At 46.0% G+C, this 18,941-nt stretch overlaps 1 protein-coding gene across 12 annotated transcripts in view; it reads right to left on the reverse strand.

Annotated features, from left to right (window-relative positions):
• Window positions 1-18,941, reverse strand: part of ANKS1A (ankyrin repeat and sterile alpha motif domain containing 1A) — a 246,919-nt gene that overhangs the window by 94,996 nt on the left and 132,982 nt on the right. For 7 of the 12 annotated variants that reach the window (XR_003943957.1, XR_003943954.1, XR_003943953.1 and 4 more), the window contains one exon: window positions 603-647. The exons of the other annotated variants lie outside the window; for them this stretch is intronic. Coding sequence is in view for 4 of the 7 variants with exons in the window: in XM_030220439.1 (XP_030076299.1) it covers window positions 603-647 (45 nt within the window). In the remaining 3 variants the exon portion in view is untranslated. The remainder of the gene's footprint in view (window positions 1-602; window positions 648-18,941) is intronic. 12 annotated transcript variants of the gene reach the window in all.

The raw sequence follows: 18,941 nt of genomic DNA on the forward strand, positions 1-18,941 counted from the left end.
AGCAACTTCTGTGTGCAAGTTTCACAACACCTCAAACTTTGCCAATGCATCCCGAGCCAGACCAACAGCACCGTCGTAAAGTCCACTACTATCCTAAAGACCAACGCAGCAGAGGAGGATTAGCAGTCTGAGCTTTTTCATGCAATAGTGCTGCCATGCAGCAAGGAAATTTCTTAATTGCATTTATCCAGCTGTGGACCTCCAGCACAATTAAAGCTCAAGGGCCACTATCAGCAAAAAATGTTATTAGTTTTAAATACTTCTAATTCATTCTTGAGACATCACTAAGCAAGTGAAAATGTTCCAAGTCATCGTGCTCAGATATCTATAACACAATTTCTTCAGTACAGATGATAAAGGAGTATTTAAACATGTTGGGTATAGGAAAGTAATTTTACTCTTAGAAGCAACATTAGTCATTACAAACAACGTAGGAGTACTGTCCTCTATGCAGAGACTGTTATTGCACCAGCCCATGATCCAAACCATGTTTTCTAAAACACAAAGAAATTAAAAAGCCAAATTCATTCAAGCTCCCATAGCAACTCCGCACAGGCCCCCTGACACCACTCTAGAGACAAAGCATAGCGCAGGAGTCTTACGCTGCAAGTTCTGAGGGCAGCAGGTGACAGTGGCGGATTCCATCGCTGCTGGGAAAGGTAAAATTATCAGTACATCATCTTGCCAGTAAGCTCTTGGGCAAGAGACAATAGTAAGCAGTAGTCCAAGTCCACTGACCACACTGTATTCGACACACACCACCATCTTACTCCATGGTCTTTGCTTCTTTTGTCTCATCTCCAACTTACACCCAACTTCACATCCATCTTATGTCTTTCAGTGGCCTCCTCACCACTCACTTTATACTTAAGTGTGTAAAATGAAGGTTTTCTTTTGCTGGCTGTGTGTTTGTGGGATTACTGCACAGGGATATCATAGTAGGTTCAGACAATAGAATGACATAGTACTATAAAAAAAACACCTCAAGCGTAGGTCATACTAACCTAATATATTTTTTTTTTTTGGGGGGGGGGGGGGGGGGTACAGACTTCTGCCTAGTAACCAGGCCCTCTGCCAACTTAACAAATTTACCACTTACGATCTAACAGTTTTGGTAACCCAAACATATTCATAGTGCCTATACTTTTCCCACCCTCCACTTGAGTCTTGCACATCTGTCACTAAAAAGGACCCCAAAAACAACATAGAAGATGATGAAAGATGAAGACCAATTAACTCACCCTCGCTGTACCTTCCAGCATCATTCCCATACTAACATTTTTTTCAACTATGACTTATTTATTTTTCTGATTCTGAAGAAATGTGTATCACAAAAGCACACAAAATAAGCTATAAACTTTAAAAAAATGTAAATTAGGCTAGGCAATCAGCTACAAAAGAAACTGGAGATGTCTCTGGCAAGACACCATTTTTGTTTAATTTTTAAAAAATTAACTATAAATCTTTATAAATAAAATAATTACAAATATAAAAAAATAAGCAATATCTTTTGCCTCCAGAAACAATACTAAGATCTCAGTCCTGGGGCTTGGAAATGGTCTCTTTCCAAAAGGAAAAATGATGAACCAAATTGGGTTTGGATTTAAAGTGAGAATTTCTCTGCTCACAGTTTTTGTCCTTCGTAAGTATGTTGCAGTTAACTGGAGTTTTATTCTATTCCTAATCTATGCTGCTGAAGTCTTCAAGAAGAATAAACCACAACAGCTAAAACCATTCATTCCCATCTAGCTGTCAAGCAGTTATGCTTCATCAGGTGGTCTCCACTCTTGACAAGCCCTTCTTGTATCATGGTGCTCAACAGAAAATGTGGTTAACAGGCAGGATTTCCACAGAACAGAGCTTAGGATGACTGCACAGTGCTGTCTGTGGCATTTTTAATAGCCCTGAACCCTGGGTCAGAGATAGGCGCTTCATTTACTTTGGATTCCTTCATACCTATAAGCCGCAATCTCAGAAATGCTAAAGAGCTCTTCAATCAGAGCTACAAGAAAATAGGCTGAAGCAAACTGAGCTGCCAGGTCAGATTCATTTGTATGCAGCAGAAAATAACAGGACGCTTCATTCTAACAGCAGCTCAGACGTCACCATATAGGATGGAAAATTTAAGCAAGACTATGGAGGGGCCACCTCCCTGCACCCCACTAGGTTAGCTTTAACTACTGTCATTGGCTGATGAGGGATGAAAAAATGATAGTACTTGAAAGTACTCCAGCATGTTAAATATAGACCATGTCTGAGTTTCCTGTCTGTCCTTCACAATACCAGCAATTTGCCCAAGGGTACCTCACAGTTGCTCCTAGAAAAGCTGTACATAGCTGTGATTTGGTTCTTTAAGTAATAAGTAGAAAGCCTGTGAGGGAATTCGTGAGACCATTAGATCATAAAGGAGTAAAAGGGGCACTCAGGGAGGACAAGGCAGCAGAGAGGCAGTATGAATTCTTTGCCCCGGTCTTTACAAAAGATGTAAGGGATCTATCTGGTTTTCAAGGGTGATGATGCAGAAGACCTGAAAAGTCTCAGTGAACCTGGAAGGTGTACCGAGCCAAATCGACTAATTAAAGAGTAGTAAATCACCTGGACTGAATGGTATACACCCCAGGGTACTAAAAGAAGTAAAATATGAAATTGCAGATCTGCTCTTAGTAATCTATAACCTGTCGTTAAAATCATCCATAGTACCTGAAGATTGGAAGGTAGCCAATGTAATGCCTATTTTTAAAAAGGGATTCAGGGGTGATCCTGAAAATTACAAACCGCTTAAAAGTTCTCTTTCCCATGCAATTGTAAACCACTATATGCTGCACCACCCCTTACTGTAGGAATGTGGGCAGAGGACTACCATGCACCTCAGAGGTAGGTGCTGGGGAGGTTTGAAGCCCATCAGCAAATTCCTCCCAGTATCCTCCAGGGTGACTCGCTGGTCTAACCCAACCCACTAAAGCTTCCACTCCTGCTACTCCATGCTTCATCTAGCCACTTGCCAGATGAAAGGGAGGTTTGCAGCCTATCTGCATATTTCTCTCAAACACTGCCAATTCTCTACTTTCATCACTACTCTTGTCATTTCTTGCACTTCAACATTTCCTTCCTTTCATTCGGTCATCTCCATTCACTCTGAGCGTTACTTCAACTTCATCACATCTCCTTTACTCTTCTCTGTACTCTCCTGCTCTTCCTCTTAGCTAGAGAAGTCAATCTAATCTTGGTCCTTCAAGGCAACTCACCCTACCCTCTGCAGATCCAACAACTCGTGCAATCTTAATCCTATTTATCTCCTTTCTCTCTTCTCTCCCATTCTCATATGCCCTGTGGAATATCTGCTTTGTCTCCAACAAGTCTGTCTACATTCACCACTTCTCTCTCTCTCTCTCTCTCTCTCATATTCTGCATCTTCTTACTCTGACATATAGCTTTTCCTGGAGACTGCTTCAGTTGCTGCCTTCTACCATGAAGGTTACCTTTTCTCCCATACACCTCACTGGTTGGCCATGGCAGTGGCATTGGGCTGCTACTCTCCCCTTCTTGTAGTTTCAATCCCTTCTTTCATTGCTGTCAAATTTCTTTTCTTCCTTTGAAGTCTACTATATCCACCTAATCAATCCACACCTCTCTATATAGCTTATTGACCCCGTCTCTTCCTTTACCTCTGACTCCGGGCTTTCCTACTTTCTTGAACCATCTTCTCTTTACTTCAATTTTGGAGGCTTTGACATTCGTATACTAATGACTCCTCTAACTTTTACAACTCAGAGTTTCTTGCTTTAATTTCCTCATTCATTCTTCAGTTATGCTCTACTACCTCTACTCACTTGCAAGGCACCTGCCTCAATATTGTCTTTTTCTTCCACTGCTCACTCTCATACTTCTCCCTTTGACCATATCCACTAACTTTCACACTTAACCTCCCACCACCCCCAGGAATTTTCAAGCTATTGATCCTTGCACTGCCTCATCTCTCCCTTGGTCACTATGTTTTCTTGGATCAAGGTGACTGTGTGGCAGGAACAGGGCCAGGGGCTGATTGGGGCGGCGTAGCATTTTTTTTGTGTGTGTCCTCTTTTTTGTCTCTGCAAATATGGTAACCCTACTTAAAGACAATCATACTAAAGACACTATTATTGAATACAGGACTTATTTTGGGGTGGGGATGAAGTACATTTGTGTTATGTAGAGGAGTTTGAATATAAATGCAAAGGATGGGGAGAGGAATGGAAAGTGAAAATAGTGAGCAACAGAACATATTTCTGCAATACTGAGGAATAAGTTTCTGAATTTAAATTGATCTTACATTGATTTTTTTTAAAATGTACTTTTAGATCTACTGAGGAAACTATTGAAGGAAGAGTCTTATGATGACAGAAGGCTGCAAGAGAGACCATTTAGGAATATTTTAATGAAGTTCCAGAACCTATGGATAAGAAAGGGATGTTTAACAAATGCAAACAGTACAACAAAACAGAAAGAGAGTGGGAAATGGACCAATGACTCCAGGAGAACGGGAGATAAGATTTCAAAGAACCACTTTATTCAATGACTCGACACAGAAAACTGTGTTTCGGCCAAAAGGCCTGCCTCAGGAGTCTTGGTGATTCTTGTATTCCCAAATAAAAAACTTGAGGTCGACTCAAGATGGCGACCAAGCAGGATGTGCGATGAGGACGCTCCTAGAAAAACTTTCTAATAGTGCTATTTCTTATAATAATTATGCCGAAAAGGAAAGGAAAGCCGAGGGGACCACCTCTCCCGAAGCAAATTCCTTCCCTACCTGGGCAGCAGTCCATGTCTGCATATCTGGTTTCAACTCCTATTGCGGACGTATCCGCTAGCGGGGCAGGGAAGAGCCCCGCTCAGGAGAGCGACGTATCACTCAGTCCGCTGGGACCTTTGACCCCTACGCCGCCGCGGACGCCCGGAGGAGCTGTGCCGAGCTCTAAAGGAAACGAGAGCTCGAAGGAGTGGCGCTCTCCGGAGACGCCCGTGCTGCCCGTGGAGACGTTTGGGATGGCGCAGGGAGACCAACGAACACCAGAAGATCTAGTTGGGGCAATTGGCGGGAACTCGCCTGAAACAACTGCGCAGGCAACGGCTTGCGCCTTTGCGATTGAACCGCTGATTAAGCCTCAAGTGGTGTCGCTGGATTCTATCTGGGCAGCCCTGGAATTGCTTCACAAGGTCTGTACCTCATTTATTACGTTATCATTGAATAATTCCTCTCAGATAAACTCTTTAAAAGTTCAAATGGAGGGAATATCACTAAAGCAGACCAGTCTAGAAACACAAGTTGAAAAATTGAATCGGCAACAAGCTCAGATCTCCGGGGATCGTCTATTAATCCATAGAAAAATTGAAAATATGGAAAATTACTCAAGAAATCTGAACTTGCGACTATTAAACTTTCCAAGATCTCAATTTGTGTCTCCTAAAGACATGTTTGCTAAATTCTTGAAGGAAATATATAAATATTCTGAACAAACAATTCCCCCAATTCAAAAAATCTACTACTTGGATGTGAAGACTCCTCCATTACAGGAAAATTCTGCACAGGATATACCATCTGAAACGCTAGACTTGACAAACTTTCTAGAACAATCGAAGGATAATACAGAGACTAGAGCTACCCTGATTGTATCTTTTGTTTTTCTACAAGATAAAGAATCTTTATTGAGACTTTATTTTAAAAACTTGTGTCCTGAATTTAAAGGAAGCAAGGTTTCTGTATTTCCAGACATTGCTCGATGGACTCAACAAAGACGGAAAAAATTCCTGCTTATGAAACAAGAATCATTAAATATTGGAGCAATCTTCCAATTACGTTTTCCATGTAAATGTATATTGATACTTAAAGAGAAGAAATATGTGTTTTTCGAACCAGATCAATTGAGGTCATTCCTTGACATGAAGCGAGACTAGGTCTAAATCCAGATAAATGTGTCCTATATAATTATGGATAACCACTGCTTGTTTTCTTTTAATTTGATAGTTTTTTAGCACCAACTTCCTTTGGTATTATTATATCTTGAATCCCTCAATTTGTGGACTATAATAACCAACTGAATATATATTTCTGTTTGTAAAAATTTATCTATTAAGTTAGAATATTTTTTCCCAGATTGGTTTATCTTATCAAAGAGTTATTCTTTGTGTATTTCATATTAAAATGATAAATAAAGATTTTAAAAAAAACAAAAAAAACTTGAGGTCGCGTGGTCTCTGTCTCCTGAAATCCAAGCGGTGCAAATTTGCACCGCTTGGATTTCAGGAGACAGAGACCACTCAACCTCAAGTTTTTTATTTGGGAATACAAGAATCACCAAGACTCCTGAGGCAGGCCTTTTGGCCAAAACACAGTTTTCTGTGTCGAGTCATTGAATAAAGTGGTTCTTTGAAATCTTATCTCCCGTTCTCCTGGAGTCATTGGTCCATTTCCCACTCTCTTTCTGTGCTGTTATTTTTTACGTGGGAGTTTGTGTTCATCCACTTAGGTGGATTACTCTCTCCAACAGTACAACAAAGAAATACAAAATCTGGTTGCCTGAAGGAAAAGATAAAAACTGCTATATGTTCAAGGGAACTTGTCCAAACATGAAGTATCCTAAGTTTGATAAATATTGCAAGTTATACTAGTTCTATTTTCTTAAGGATATCTGGTCTTTCCTTCCATAGCTTCTGGATGGCTTCTGAAGTTATTACTTGAAGCCTCATGTTACTTTGGAGCTCATTTTCAATACACTTCTTTATATACTATCATTTTTAAAGCTGCTAAAATTGAACAGGAAATACTTATTTTCCAGTTTCAGTTGTAAACTGTGCAGAATCTTCCTAGCTAAGGGCTTAAATCACAAGGAGGGGCATAATCGAACGGGGACGACCATCTCTAAGGGCGTCCATCTCTAAGAACGTTTCCGGTGAAGGGGCGGGAAAAGCTGTATTATCGAAACAAGATGAACGTCAATTTTTCGTTTTGATAATACGGTCGGGGATGCCCAAATCTCAACATTTAGGTCGACCTTAGAGATGGTTGTCCTTAGGTCGTCCTTAGAGATGGTCGTCCCCAGTTTTTGGCGATAATGGAAACCGAGGACGACCATCTCAAAAATGACCAAATCCAAGCCCTTTGGTCGTGGGAGGAGCCAGCATTCGTAGTGCACTGGTCCTCCTCACATGCCGGGACACCAACCGGGCACCCTAGGGGGCACTGCAGTGACTTCACAAATTGCTCCCAGGTGCTGAGCCCCCTAACCCCCCCACCCTAAAACCCACTCCCTACAACTGTATACCACTACCACAGCCCTTAGGGATGAAGGGGGCACCTACATGTGGGTACAGTGGGTTTCAGGTGGGTTTTGGAGGGCTCACATTTACCACCACAAGTGTAACAGGTGGGGGGGAGGATGGGCCTGGATCCGCCTGCCTGAAGTGCACCGCACCCACTAAAAACTGCTCCAGGGACCTGCATACTGCTGTGATGAAGCTGGGTATGACATTTGAGGCTGGCATAGAAGCTGGAAAAATGTTTTTTGATTTTTTTTTTTGAGTGGGAGGGGGTTGGTGACCACTGGGGGAGTAAGGGTAGGTCATCCCTGATTCCCTCCTGTGGTCATCTGGTCAGTTTGGGCACCTTTTTGAGGCTTGGTCATGAAAAAAAAGGGACCAAGTAAAGTCGACCAAATGCTCGTGAGGGACGCCCTTCTTTTTTCCATTATCGTCCGAGGACGCCAATCTCTTAACCACGCCCCGTCCTCGGTACACTGATACGCCCCCGTGAACTTTGGTCATCCCCGCAACAGAAAGCAGTTGAGGACGCAAAAAATTGGCTTTTGATTATGCCAATTTGTGCGACCTCTGGAGAAGGACGCCCATCTCCGGATTTGTGTCGGAAGATGGGAGTCCTTCCCTTTCGAAAATAAGCTAGAAGGCAAGTCAAATCTGACCTGTTTGTAATTTTTACATACAAAACCTTACATTTTCTTGACCATTTCAAAGGGCAAGATAACCACATCAAGGATGGGGGGGTGGGGGGAAGTCACTGAAGGACAAGATGTTTAAAGCTCATATTAAGCAATGGATGACAGTGGCCTTTTTCAAGTTGCTGCTCTAAAGGTGATTACATTCATTCCTTACAGCAGATATTTGTACAGTATTATACCTTTTAACTTTGTCATCAGTTCATTACAATAACACTTTGCGAAACTGTTTCAATGATTATTTTACAACTATTACAAAATTCAGCCTCTCGGCTGACTTTAGGAACTCCACATGGAGAACACATTACACTGATGCTGGTTTTGTTACACTGGGTACCAATGTTAGACCATGTTAAATGTAAGTGCTTTTTTTGTAATTTAAGAAAGAACTTTATTGAATTCAACAAACAAGATAATAAACATATCTCCCCAATACACCTACAAATGGAGTGGCTGCAAGAGATTGCTACAACTGTTACTTAAGAAAACTAGAACTTCAAGATATTTGGGGGAGGGACAGGAGTATACTGACACCTTAACTACATATTTGGACAAGAGGGTCTTCACTGGAAACATATTAGTGATGTCTGTTTCATCTGGTTTCTCATTTTTTTTAATGCCAATTCAAACATTTCAGAAAAATCTGACTATTAAAAAAAACACTTTGTGCTGCTGATTAATAAATATAACCATAGCACTCATGGTATCTATACAATGCTGAAATACAGAAAGTTTAAGACTACCCTGAGGTGTGGTATGCACTGTAATAGCAGTGCCTCCTAGGCAGTTGAAGGAATGAGGTATCTCACAGACCCAAGGTTAAGATATGGAAACGCGACAAGACCAATGTTGAGAGTAAGAACCTTTTTCTTTGCAGTAAAGAGGCTCATTCACAGAACAGATAGCTGTCTGAAAAACAACATGAATCAAATGCCACTACTGATGAAAAAAGCCTCTGTTCAGTATTATATGGTAAACGCCCATTACATCCCCCTTTCTTCATATAGTTACTGCAGGCTCAGCACATCTAGGCACACACAATCTACTGTAGGAACTAGATTATATGTTTCCCTGGATATTCAGTATATCGGCTTCCTCGATGGTCAGTGTTATGTGGTTCAGGCTTTGTTTGTTCATATTGGAAAATTTCTAGGTGTGGATACTGTTTTCCCTGTTTAGTAAAATTGGGTTACTCTTTTACTCTACTTAATCTTTGCTTTCATTGTTATATATTGTTCTTTCATTCTCTGTTTACTGAAATGTATTATGTATTCTGTATGATCTGATTTCACTGTATTGTTAGCCACATTGAACCCAGGAATTCTTCGCCAGTAGAGACTGTTTTCATCAGCATTGAAAATGTCACGAGGTGCAGACTCGTTCAAGATGGTAGGAAGAACTGAAACAACCCAATTTTCAGCACCAAAGTCATCAGCATCTTGTTTTTCACCTTGCTGTTTCTTGAATTTTATGTTGTTCCTCTCCTTCCATCTTTCCAACCATCCAACAGTGGCTTTGAATTCAGTTAGTCCAAGACTTTCAGCTAGCTGTTCTCCATAAGCAGTGGACCACTGACAGGAAACTGTCTGCTCCTGACTTGAGAAAACCACCGAAGAAGAGCATCTTCTACCTCCTCAGCTTTTCCCGCCCGTTTACGTTTCCGGTGTGGATTTGTATTGTTTTGCCAGTCTTCCAGAAGCTGGTTTTTCTGCTTCAAGATACGTGAAATTTGACTGGGATTGACACCATATTCTTTAGCAATAGATGCTTGACTTTGTTTGTTTTCTAATTTTTTAAGAACTTCTATTCGTTCAGCCAGTGTTAAAGTCTTACAGTTGCACGATGACGACAACGACTCCAGTGTACACTCTAACAACTTTCTTTCGCTTATTCTGCCTGTGGCAATTAACCAATGAGATTTCAAATTTATCGCCCCTTTGTCACGGGCCAATCGGCTTCCATATTCCGTGCATGCGCTTATGCGGAGTCTTTCCTGCAGAGGAGCGATTTTAAACCATGCATATAAGTGAATCTTGCACTTATCAGTGGTGCGCTAAACTGGTATGTCCCCATAGAAATTGATGGCACCAAAAACGGGACGAAGTACGGCATGCAGTTAAACAGAGCATGCGCTTATCTGACATGCATTTAAATGGAGTGCACTGTATTGATATTTGCATTTCAGAGTTCATAAAAGTTACTACTAATCTGTACCCAACCCTCTGAAATCAGTTAATATTTCTTAGAATATTTGAGAACCAACCCAATTACATTTCAGTGAAGATCTTTGCTTAATTAATTTATAGCAGCATTTACATTCCATATTTTTCAAACGTGTTTGGGTCAATGTGGCTTACAATGGAAGCTAACAGACGTAGCGAGTTACATAATATAAGCAGTGGTGATAAAGTCACCTTTAAGATGAAACATTATAACACAAGCATTTATAAAAATATAGGGCTTGGAGAGGGAAGTATCTGTTAGACTGAGGATCTGGAGATGATGTATGTGAGATGGACTGCTTGATTCAGGTTGCATGAGCTGCCCTCCCATGGACATCATTCACTGTGCCAGCATCTCTGCATAGGAGCAAGTTCCCACTGTCACTGTTGATGCATAGCCGAAAAGGCAATGTTTACGGGGAATAGCTTGCCCCTTTGCTACCACTAAGTGCCTTTAGGTTTCAGTGGGTGCTACTCTGTCCTTTGTCTGTGCTTGGAGATAGAACTTGAGGAAGGAGAAGATGAAAATCAAGAATGGCCTGTAGCACAAAAACAGACTTATAGACAAGCTCTTGCAGCCACTCTCAGGTACTTCCCCTGCAAGTTGTCATTTTTGACACTTCAGCCCTCCCAACTATCATGGGCATCTTTGACCCATTGCTCAAACTCTACCTCTTCCTTTGAAAAAGACCTGCTTCCTGGAGGAATTAAAATGTTTCAATTGTATCTCTCCTCTGGCACCTTTCTTGTAAAGTACACATATTGAGATCTTAACTCTTTGCCCATATGCTTTTTGACAAAGGCCATCGGCCATTTTAGTAGCTGCCCTCTGAACCAACTCCATCCTGTTTGTATCTTTTTGAACTTGTTATATCCAGAACTGTACACAGTACTCTAAATGGTGCCTCACCAGAGACTTATACATTATCACCATCTTTTTCCTGCTGCCCATTCCTCTCCCTGTACACCCAAACATCCCTCTAGCTTTTGCCGCCAACTTTCCTACCTGTTTGGCCACCTTAACATCAACAGATATGATCACTCTCAAGTCCTGCTATTTTTTTGTGCACAGAAATAATTTACCCCAATACTATACTGCTCCCTCAGGTTTTTGCATGACCCTGCATTTTTTAGCATTAAATATTTGCTGCCAATTTCTAGATCATTTTTCAAACTTCGCTATATCTTTCTTCATGCTATCCACACCATCAGGAGTGTCTACTCTATTGCACATTTTGGTATCATCTATAAAAGAGGTAAACCTTGCCACACAGACCTAGGACTGATTCCTGTGGAACAGAACTGGTAGCATCCCTTTTCTCAGCGTGAACTCCATTTACCACTACCTTTTGTCGACTTTCACTGAACCATTTTGTAACCTAGCCAGTCACTTTAAGACCCACAAAAAGAATGCTCAAATTGTTTATAAGTTGCCTATACAGAACCATATCAAAGACTTTGCTGAAACCTTAATATACCTGTAGTTCCCAAACTCCTCCTAGTTCTGTGGCGAGGGTCCATATCTCCTCTTCTCCAGTCTTCCAGGACAGTTCCCGACTCTAATGAGAAATTAGGTCTACTTGATAAATTTCTTTCCATTAGTCCTTCCCACTATTCCAGAACTTGTGGGATAGTTGTGTTCATGAACCAGCAAGTGGCGATAGAGAACTGAAAACTGAGCTGAGACATCTCTTGGCATCCAGTCCAGCTCCTCCGTATTTATGTAAACAAGCAGTAAGGAGAAACTCAGAATAAACACAACAACCTTAAATGACTTGCTAACCTAACACTAACCTGACGAGCAAACATGTGTGGACCTCTCTCATCTCTGGACAACTTGTAGAAAACAAGAGATATGCAGAAAGCACCATGCAAGCTGAAAATCAATATCTGACTCATTACTTTGCACCAACTAACATCTCAGAAGCCTTAGGTGGGCCTTTGAATTAGTGGGAAGGACTAATGCAAAGAAAATGACAAGTTGACCTAATTTCTACTTCCATTACTTAGCTTCCCACTATTCCAGAACCTGTGGCATGTTCAAAAACAATCCATAGAGTGGGTGGGATCCTGGTGCCACCATCCTGAGGACTGAAGCCCCACAACTGGCTTCTAAGAACTCTGCAACATCCATCCTGGAGTGCTTGGCAAAGGTATGCAACGTTACCAATGTCACCGCCTTGCAAATATATGCTGGAGACAGTAAGATAGCCTCCATCCAAGATGTTACCACTGTTCCCTCCAAGCTAAGCGGGAGTCCTCCAACTGTGTTGCTGCCACTGGGGGGGGGGGGGGGGGGGGGGAGAGGGGAGGGCGTTGCTTCAATACTGTGTTTTCAAGCACTAGGGTAAGGCATATTCCCCGAATCCTACAGAGCATGCCTATCCATCGCTACTGAAAATGTGATAGTGAAGAAACACCCCCACACACACACTGGCAGGACTATAGGTGAAAGACTCCTGCCTCCTAATCAGCTTAGATGGAACAGTGGATGTCACTGTATGCCTCATAGAATGAGCCCACAAGGCCTGAGGAGACTGCTGCCCTGAAAGCAAATAAGCTGATGTGATAGTCTCCTTCAGCTACCTAGTAATCGTGGGCTCGGAAGCCATGAGGACAAGCCTCTGCTTACCAAAAAACACAGTCTGATTTGTGAAACTCATTCGTAACTTCCAGATAAGAGGCCACTACACACACTGAGAAGCTTCAAGGAAGAATACTGAGCCTTGTTGTCCTCTCTGCAAAAGGATGGACACAAATTGGTTGAGATGAAATGCTGATACCACTTTCAAAAGAGAGGAAGGAACCATGCACACAGATAACCCTGCCTTCAACAAGCAAAGAAAGGGATCCCGACAAGAGAGAGCCTGAAGCACTGAAACCCTACATGCCAATACAATAGCCACCAAGAACGCTGTCTTCATAACATCTTTCAAGAAGGCATTCTAGAATGGCTCAAAAGGAGGCTTCTGAAGAGTCCAAAGGATTAAATTAAGGTTCCATTTTAGACATGGCATATGAAAAGAAGGCCACAAGCAGCCCACCCCCTGCAAGAATCGAATGATATCCAAGTGAGTCGCAAGAAGCGTCTTCTATAGTCAGCCCCTGAAACAGGCAAAAGCTGCAACTTGAACTTTTAGAGCAGTGCTTTCCAAGTCCAGTCCTGGAGTATCCCTTACCAGTCAGGTTTTCAGGATAGCTACAATGAATATGCATGAATTTGATTTGCTTACACTGCCTCCACTATATGCAAATCTCTTTCATGCATATTCATGCTGATTTACCAATGTATCTCAGTCTGGGTCCATTTGATGGTGAAGTTTGTTGTTTCACACCAGCTGGTTTTAGTTGCTCCTGATGCAGCCTGTATTGTTGGCAAAACATGGTCATGTTGGGCATTGGATTGTAAACCCTGGGAGCTTTGAAACACCAATAAAGGAACTGTTTTTATTCATACAGTCTGCTTCTTCCTTCTGTTCCATGATGCACGAATTAGCCAGTCGTTGAGATACAGGTGAACTCTGATTCCCGGCACAGAATGAAGGATGCCACCGCCACCATCACCATAACTTTGGTAAATGTTCTTGGAGCCAAGGCAAGACCGAAGAGCAAAGCAATAAACTGGAAGTGACTGCCTAGCGCCGCAAAATGTAGAAAGTGAATGATACATACCTGTAGCAGGTGTTCTCCGAGGACAGCAGGCTGATTGTTCTCACGACTGGGTGACGTCCGCGGCAGCCCCCACCAACCGGAAAGAAGCTTCGCGGGACGGTCGGCACGCAGGGCACGCCCACCGCGCATGCGTGGCCGTCTTCCCGCCCGTGCGCGACCGCTCCCGCCAGTTGAATGACTAGCAAAAGATGAAACACACAACTCCAAAGGGGAGGAGGGAGGGTAGGTGAGAACAATCAGCCTGCTGTCCTCGGAGAACACCTGCTACAGGTATGTATCATTCACTTTCTCCGAGGACAAGCAGGCTGCTTGTTCTCACGACTGGGGTATCCCTAGCTCTCAGGCTCACTCAAAACAAGAACCCAGGTCAATTGAACCTCGCAACGGCGAGGGTACAACAGAAATTGACCTACGAAGAACAACTAACAGAGTGCAGCCTGACCAGAATAAATTCGGGTCCTGGAGGGTGGAGTTGGATTTACACCCCAAACAGATTCTGCAGCACCGACTGCCCGAACCGACTGTCGCGTCGGGTATCCTGCTGGAGGCAGTAATGAGATGTGAATGTGTGGACAGATGACCACGTCGCAGCCTTGCAGATCTCTTCAATAGTGGCTGACTTCAAGTGGGCCACCGACGCTGCCATGGCTCTGACACTATGAGCCGTGACATGACCCTCAAGAGTCAGCCCAGCCTGGGCGTAAGTGAAGGAAATGCAATCTGCTAGCCAATTGGAGATGGTGCGTTTCCCGACAGCGACCCCTAGCCTGTTAGGGTCGAAAGAAATAAACAATTGGGCGGACTGTCTGTTGGGCTGTGTCCGCTCCAAGTAGAAGGCCAATGCTCTCTTGCAGTCCAATGTGTGCAACTGACGTTCAGCAGGGCGGGTATGCGGCCTGGGAAAGAATGTTGGCAAGACAATTGACTGGTTAAGATGGAACTCCGACACCACCTTCGGCAGGAACTTTGGGTGGGTACGGAGCACTACTCTGTTGTGATGAAATTTGGTATATGGAGCATGAGCTACTAGGGCTTGAAGCTCACTGACCCTACGAGCGGAAGTAACTGCCACCAAGAAAATGACCTTCCAGGTCAAGTACTTCAGATGGCAGGTATTCAGTGGCTCAAAAGGAGGTTTCATCAGCTGGGTGAGGACGACGTTGAGATCCCATGACACAGTAGGAGGCTTGATAGGGGGCTTTGACAAAAGCAAGCCTCTCATGAATCGAACGACTAAAGGCTCTCCAGAGATGGCTTTACCTTCCACACGATAATGGTAAGCACTAATCGCACTAAGGTGATTCCTTACTGAGTTGGTCTTGAGGCCAGACTCTGATAAGTGCAGAAGGTATTCAAGCAGGTTCTGTGCAGGGCAAGAACGAGGTTCTAGGGCCTTGCTCTCACACCACACGACAAACCTCCTCCACTTGAAAAAGTAACTCTTTTTAGTGGAATCCTTCCTAGAGGCAAGCAAGACCCGGGAGACACCCTCAGGCAGACCCAACGCAGCGAAGTCTACGCCCTCAACATCCAGGCCGTGAGAGCCAGGGATGGAAGGTTGGGGTGCAGCAACGCTCCGTCGTTCTGCGAGATGAGAGTCGGAAAACACTCCAATCTCCACGGTTCCTCGGAGGACAACTCCAGAAGAAGAGGGAACCAGATCTGACGGGGCCAAAAGGGCGCTATCAGAATCATGGTGCCGCGGTCTTGCTTGAGCTTCAGTAAGGTCTTCCCCACCAAAGGTATGGGAGGATAAGCATACAGGAGGCCGGTCCCCCAATGGAGGAGAAAGGCATCCGACGCTAGTCTGCCGTGTGCCTGAAGTCTGGAACAGAACAGAGGCAGCTTGTGATTGGTCTGAGAGGCGAAAAGGTCCACCGAGGGAGTGCCCCACTCTCGGAAGATCTTGCGTACCACTCTGGCATGGAGCGACCACTCGTGCGGTTGCATGACTCTGCTCAGTCTGTCGGCCAGACTGTTGTTTACGCCTGCCAGGTACGTGGCTTGGAGGAGCATGCCAAACCGGCACGCCCAACGCCACAGCCCGACGGCTTCCTGACACAGGGGGCGAGATCCGGTGCCCCCCTGCTTGTTGACGTAATACATTGCAACCTGATTGTCTGTCCGAATTTGGATAATTTGGCAGGACAGCCGATCTCTGAAAGCCTTCAGTGCGTTCCAGATCGCTCGGAGCTCCAGGAGGTTGATCTGCAGATCCTTTTCCTGGAGGGACCACAGACCCTGGGTGTGAAGCCCATCGACATGAGCTCCCCACCCCAGGCGAGATGCATCCGTCGTCAGCACTTTCGTGGGCTGTGGAATTTGGAATGGACGTCCCAGGGTCAAATTGGTCCGGATGGTCCACCAGAGCAGTGAAGTGCGGCAACTGGTGGAGAGGCGGATGACATCTTCTAGATTCCCGGTGGCTTGGAACCACTGGGAAGCTAGGGTCCATTGAGCAGATCTCATGTGAAGACGAGCCATGGGAGTCACATGAACTGTGGAGGCCATATGACCCAGAAGTCTCAACATCTGCCGAGCTGTGATCCGCTGAGACGCTCTGGTCTGCGAAGCCAGGGCCAGGAGATTGGTGGCCCTCGCTTCGGGAAGGTAGGCCTGAGCCGTCTGGGTATTCAGCAGAGCTCCTATGAATTCCAGAGACTGGGTTGGCTGGAGATGGGACTTTGGGTAATTTATCACAAACCCCAGCAGCTCCAGAAGTTGAATAGTGCACTGCATGGACCGGAGGGCTCCTGCCTCCGAGGTGTTCTTGACCAGCCAATCGTCGAGATATGGGAACACGTGCACTCCCAGCTTGCGTAGGTAGGCCGCTACCACCACGAGGCACTTGGTAAACACTCGTGGGGCAGAGGCGAGCCCAAAGGGCAGCACACAATACTGAAAGTGCCGTGCGCCCAGGCGGAATCGGAGATACTGTCTGTGAGCTGGCAGTATCGGTATGTGAGTATATGCGTCCTTTAAATCCAGGGAACATAGCCAATCGTTTTTCTGAATCATTGGCAGAAGGGTGCCCAAGGAAAGCATCCTGAACTTTTCTTTGACCAGGAATTTGTTCAGGCCTCTCAGGTCTAGGATGGGACGCATCCCCCCTGTTTTCTTTTCCACAAGGAAGTACCTGGAATAGAATCCCTGCCCTTCCTGCCCGGGTGGGACGGGCTCGACCGCATTGGCGCTGAGAAGGGCGGAGAGTTCCTCTGCAAGTACCTGCTTGTGGCGGGAGCTGAAAGACTGAGCTCCCGGAGGGCAATTTGGAGGCAGGGAGGCCAAAATTCAGGGCGTATCCGCACCGCACTATTTGGAGAACCCACTGGTCGGAGGTTATGAGAGGCCACCTTTGGTGAAAGTTTTTTAACCTCCCTCCGACCAGCAGATCGTCCGGTACGGACACTTGTAGGGCGGCTATGTTCCCATGGATCCAGTCAAAAGCCCGTCCCCGGCTTTTGCTGTGGAGGCGCAGGGGGCTGCTTAGGCGCACGCTGTTGACGAGAACGAGCGCGCTGGGGCTGTCCCTGTGCCTGACGAGGCCTTCGGGCCGGCTGGTTGTACCTACGCTTCGCAAAAGAATAGGGTGCAGCCTGCCGGGCCCGGGAAAAACGTCCACCTGTGGAGGTGGATGCTGAAGGCGCCCGGTGGGAGAGCTTGTCGAGAGCGGTTTCCCGCTGATGCAGTTGGTCCACCATCTGCTCGACCTTCTCACCAAAAATGTTATCCCCCCGGCAAGGGACGTCGGCCAGTCTCTGCTGGGTGCGGTTGTCCAGGTCAGAGGCGCGCAGCCATGAGAGCCTGCGCATCACTATACCTTGGGCCGCAGCACGAGATGCCACGTCACAGGTGTCATAAATACCCCTGGACAGGAACTTTCTGCACGCCTTCAGCTGCCTGACCACCTCCTGATAAGGCCTGGACTGCTCCGGCGGGAGCTTCTCGACCAGGTCCGCCAGTTGTTGCACATAGGTCCGCATGTGAATGCTCATATAGAGCAGGTATGATTGGATGCGGGTCACGAGCATGGAGGATTGGTAGGCCTTCCTCCCAAACGAGTCCAGAGTGCGAGACTCCCGCCCCGGGGGCGCCGAGGCGGTATCCCTCGAACTCCGTGCCCTCTTGAGAGCAGAATCCACGACCGCCGAGTCATGGGGCAATTGTGGCCGCATTAGCTCTGGGTCAGAGTGGATCCTGTACTGGGACTCTGCTTTCTTGGGAATGGTGGGGTTAGTTAATGGTCGCACCCAGTTCCGAAGCAGCGTCTCCTTTAGGACATTGTGCAGCGGCACCGTGGAGGACTCTCTAGGTGGTGATGGATAGTCGAGGACCTCGAGCATCTCGGCCCTCGGCTCTTCCACAGAGACCACGGGGAAGGGAATGCTGATAGACATATCCCGCACAAAGGAGGCAAAAGAGAGACTCTCGGGAGGTGAGAGTTTCCTCTCCGGTGAAGGCGTGGGGTCCGAGGGAAGGCCCGTAGACTCCTCTGAGGAGAAATATCTAGGGTCCTCCTCTTCCCCCCACGAGTCCTCATCCTCGGTGTCGGACATAAGCTCATGTAGCTGAGTCCTGAACCGGGCCCGGCTCGACGTCGAGGCACCAGGGTCTCGGTGTCGTCGAGCGGTGGACTCCCGCGCCGGCGGGGACGGAGCTCCCTCCATCGACGTCGACGGGGACTCCACCTGCGTGGCGGTCGAGACCGGCACCGCAAGCGGCGGCGGTGTCGACGGCCCCGGCGCCGGGCTAGAGCTCGCCGGCGCCACAGTCATCGGCGCCGAGGGCGCAAGCACCCCCGGCGCCGGCACAGCCTGGCGCATCAGCCCTTCCAGGATCCCCGGAAGGATGGCTCTGAGGCACTCGTCCAGGCCCGCTGCCGGGAAAGGCGGTGGGGCCGGTAGGGGTGTCGGTGCCAGAAGCTGCTGGGAGCCAGGAGACGGCACCGAGGTGCCGGAACCCCGACGCGTCGGTACCTCCACAACCGACGGAGACCGCTCCTCTCGACGGTGACGCTTTGGCGTCGCCTCCTCTCCGACATCGGGCTGCACCGAGGGCGACC

This window comes from Microcaecilia unicolor, chromosome 12 (assembly GCF_901765095.1).
Source record: "Microcaecilia unicolor chromosome 12, aMicUni1.1, whole genome shotgun sequence".
In the NCBI taxonomy this organism is placed as follows: Eukaryota; Metazoa; Chordata; class Amphibia; order Gymnophiona; family Siphonopidae; genus Microcaecilia; species Microcaecilia unicolor.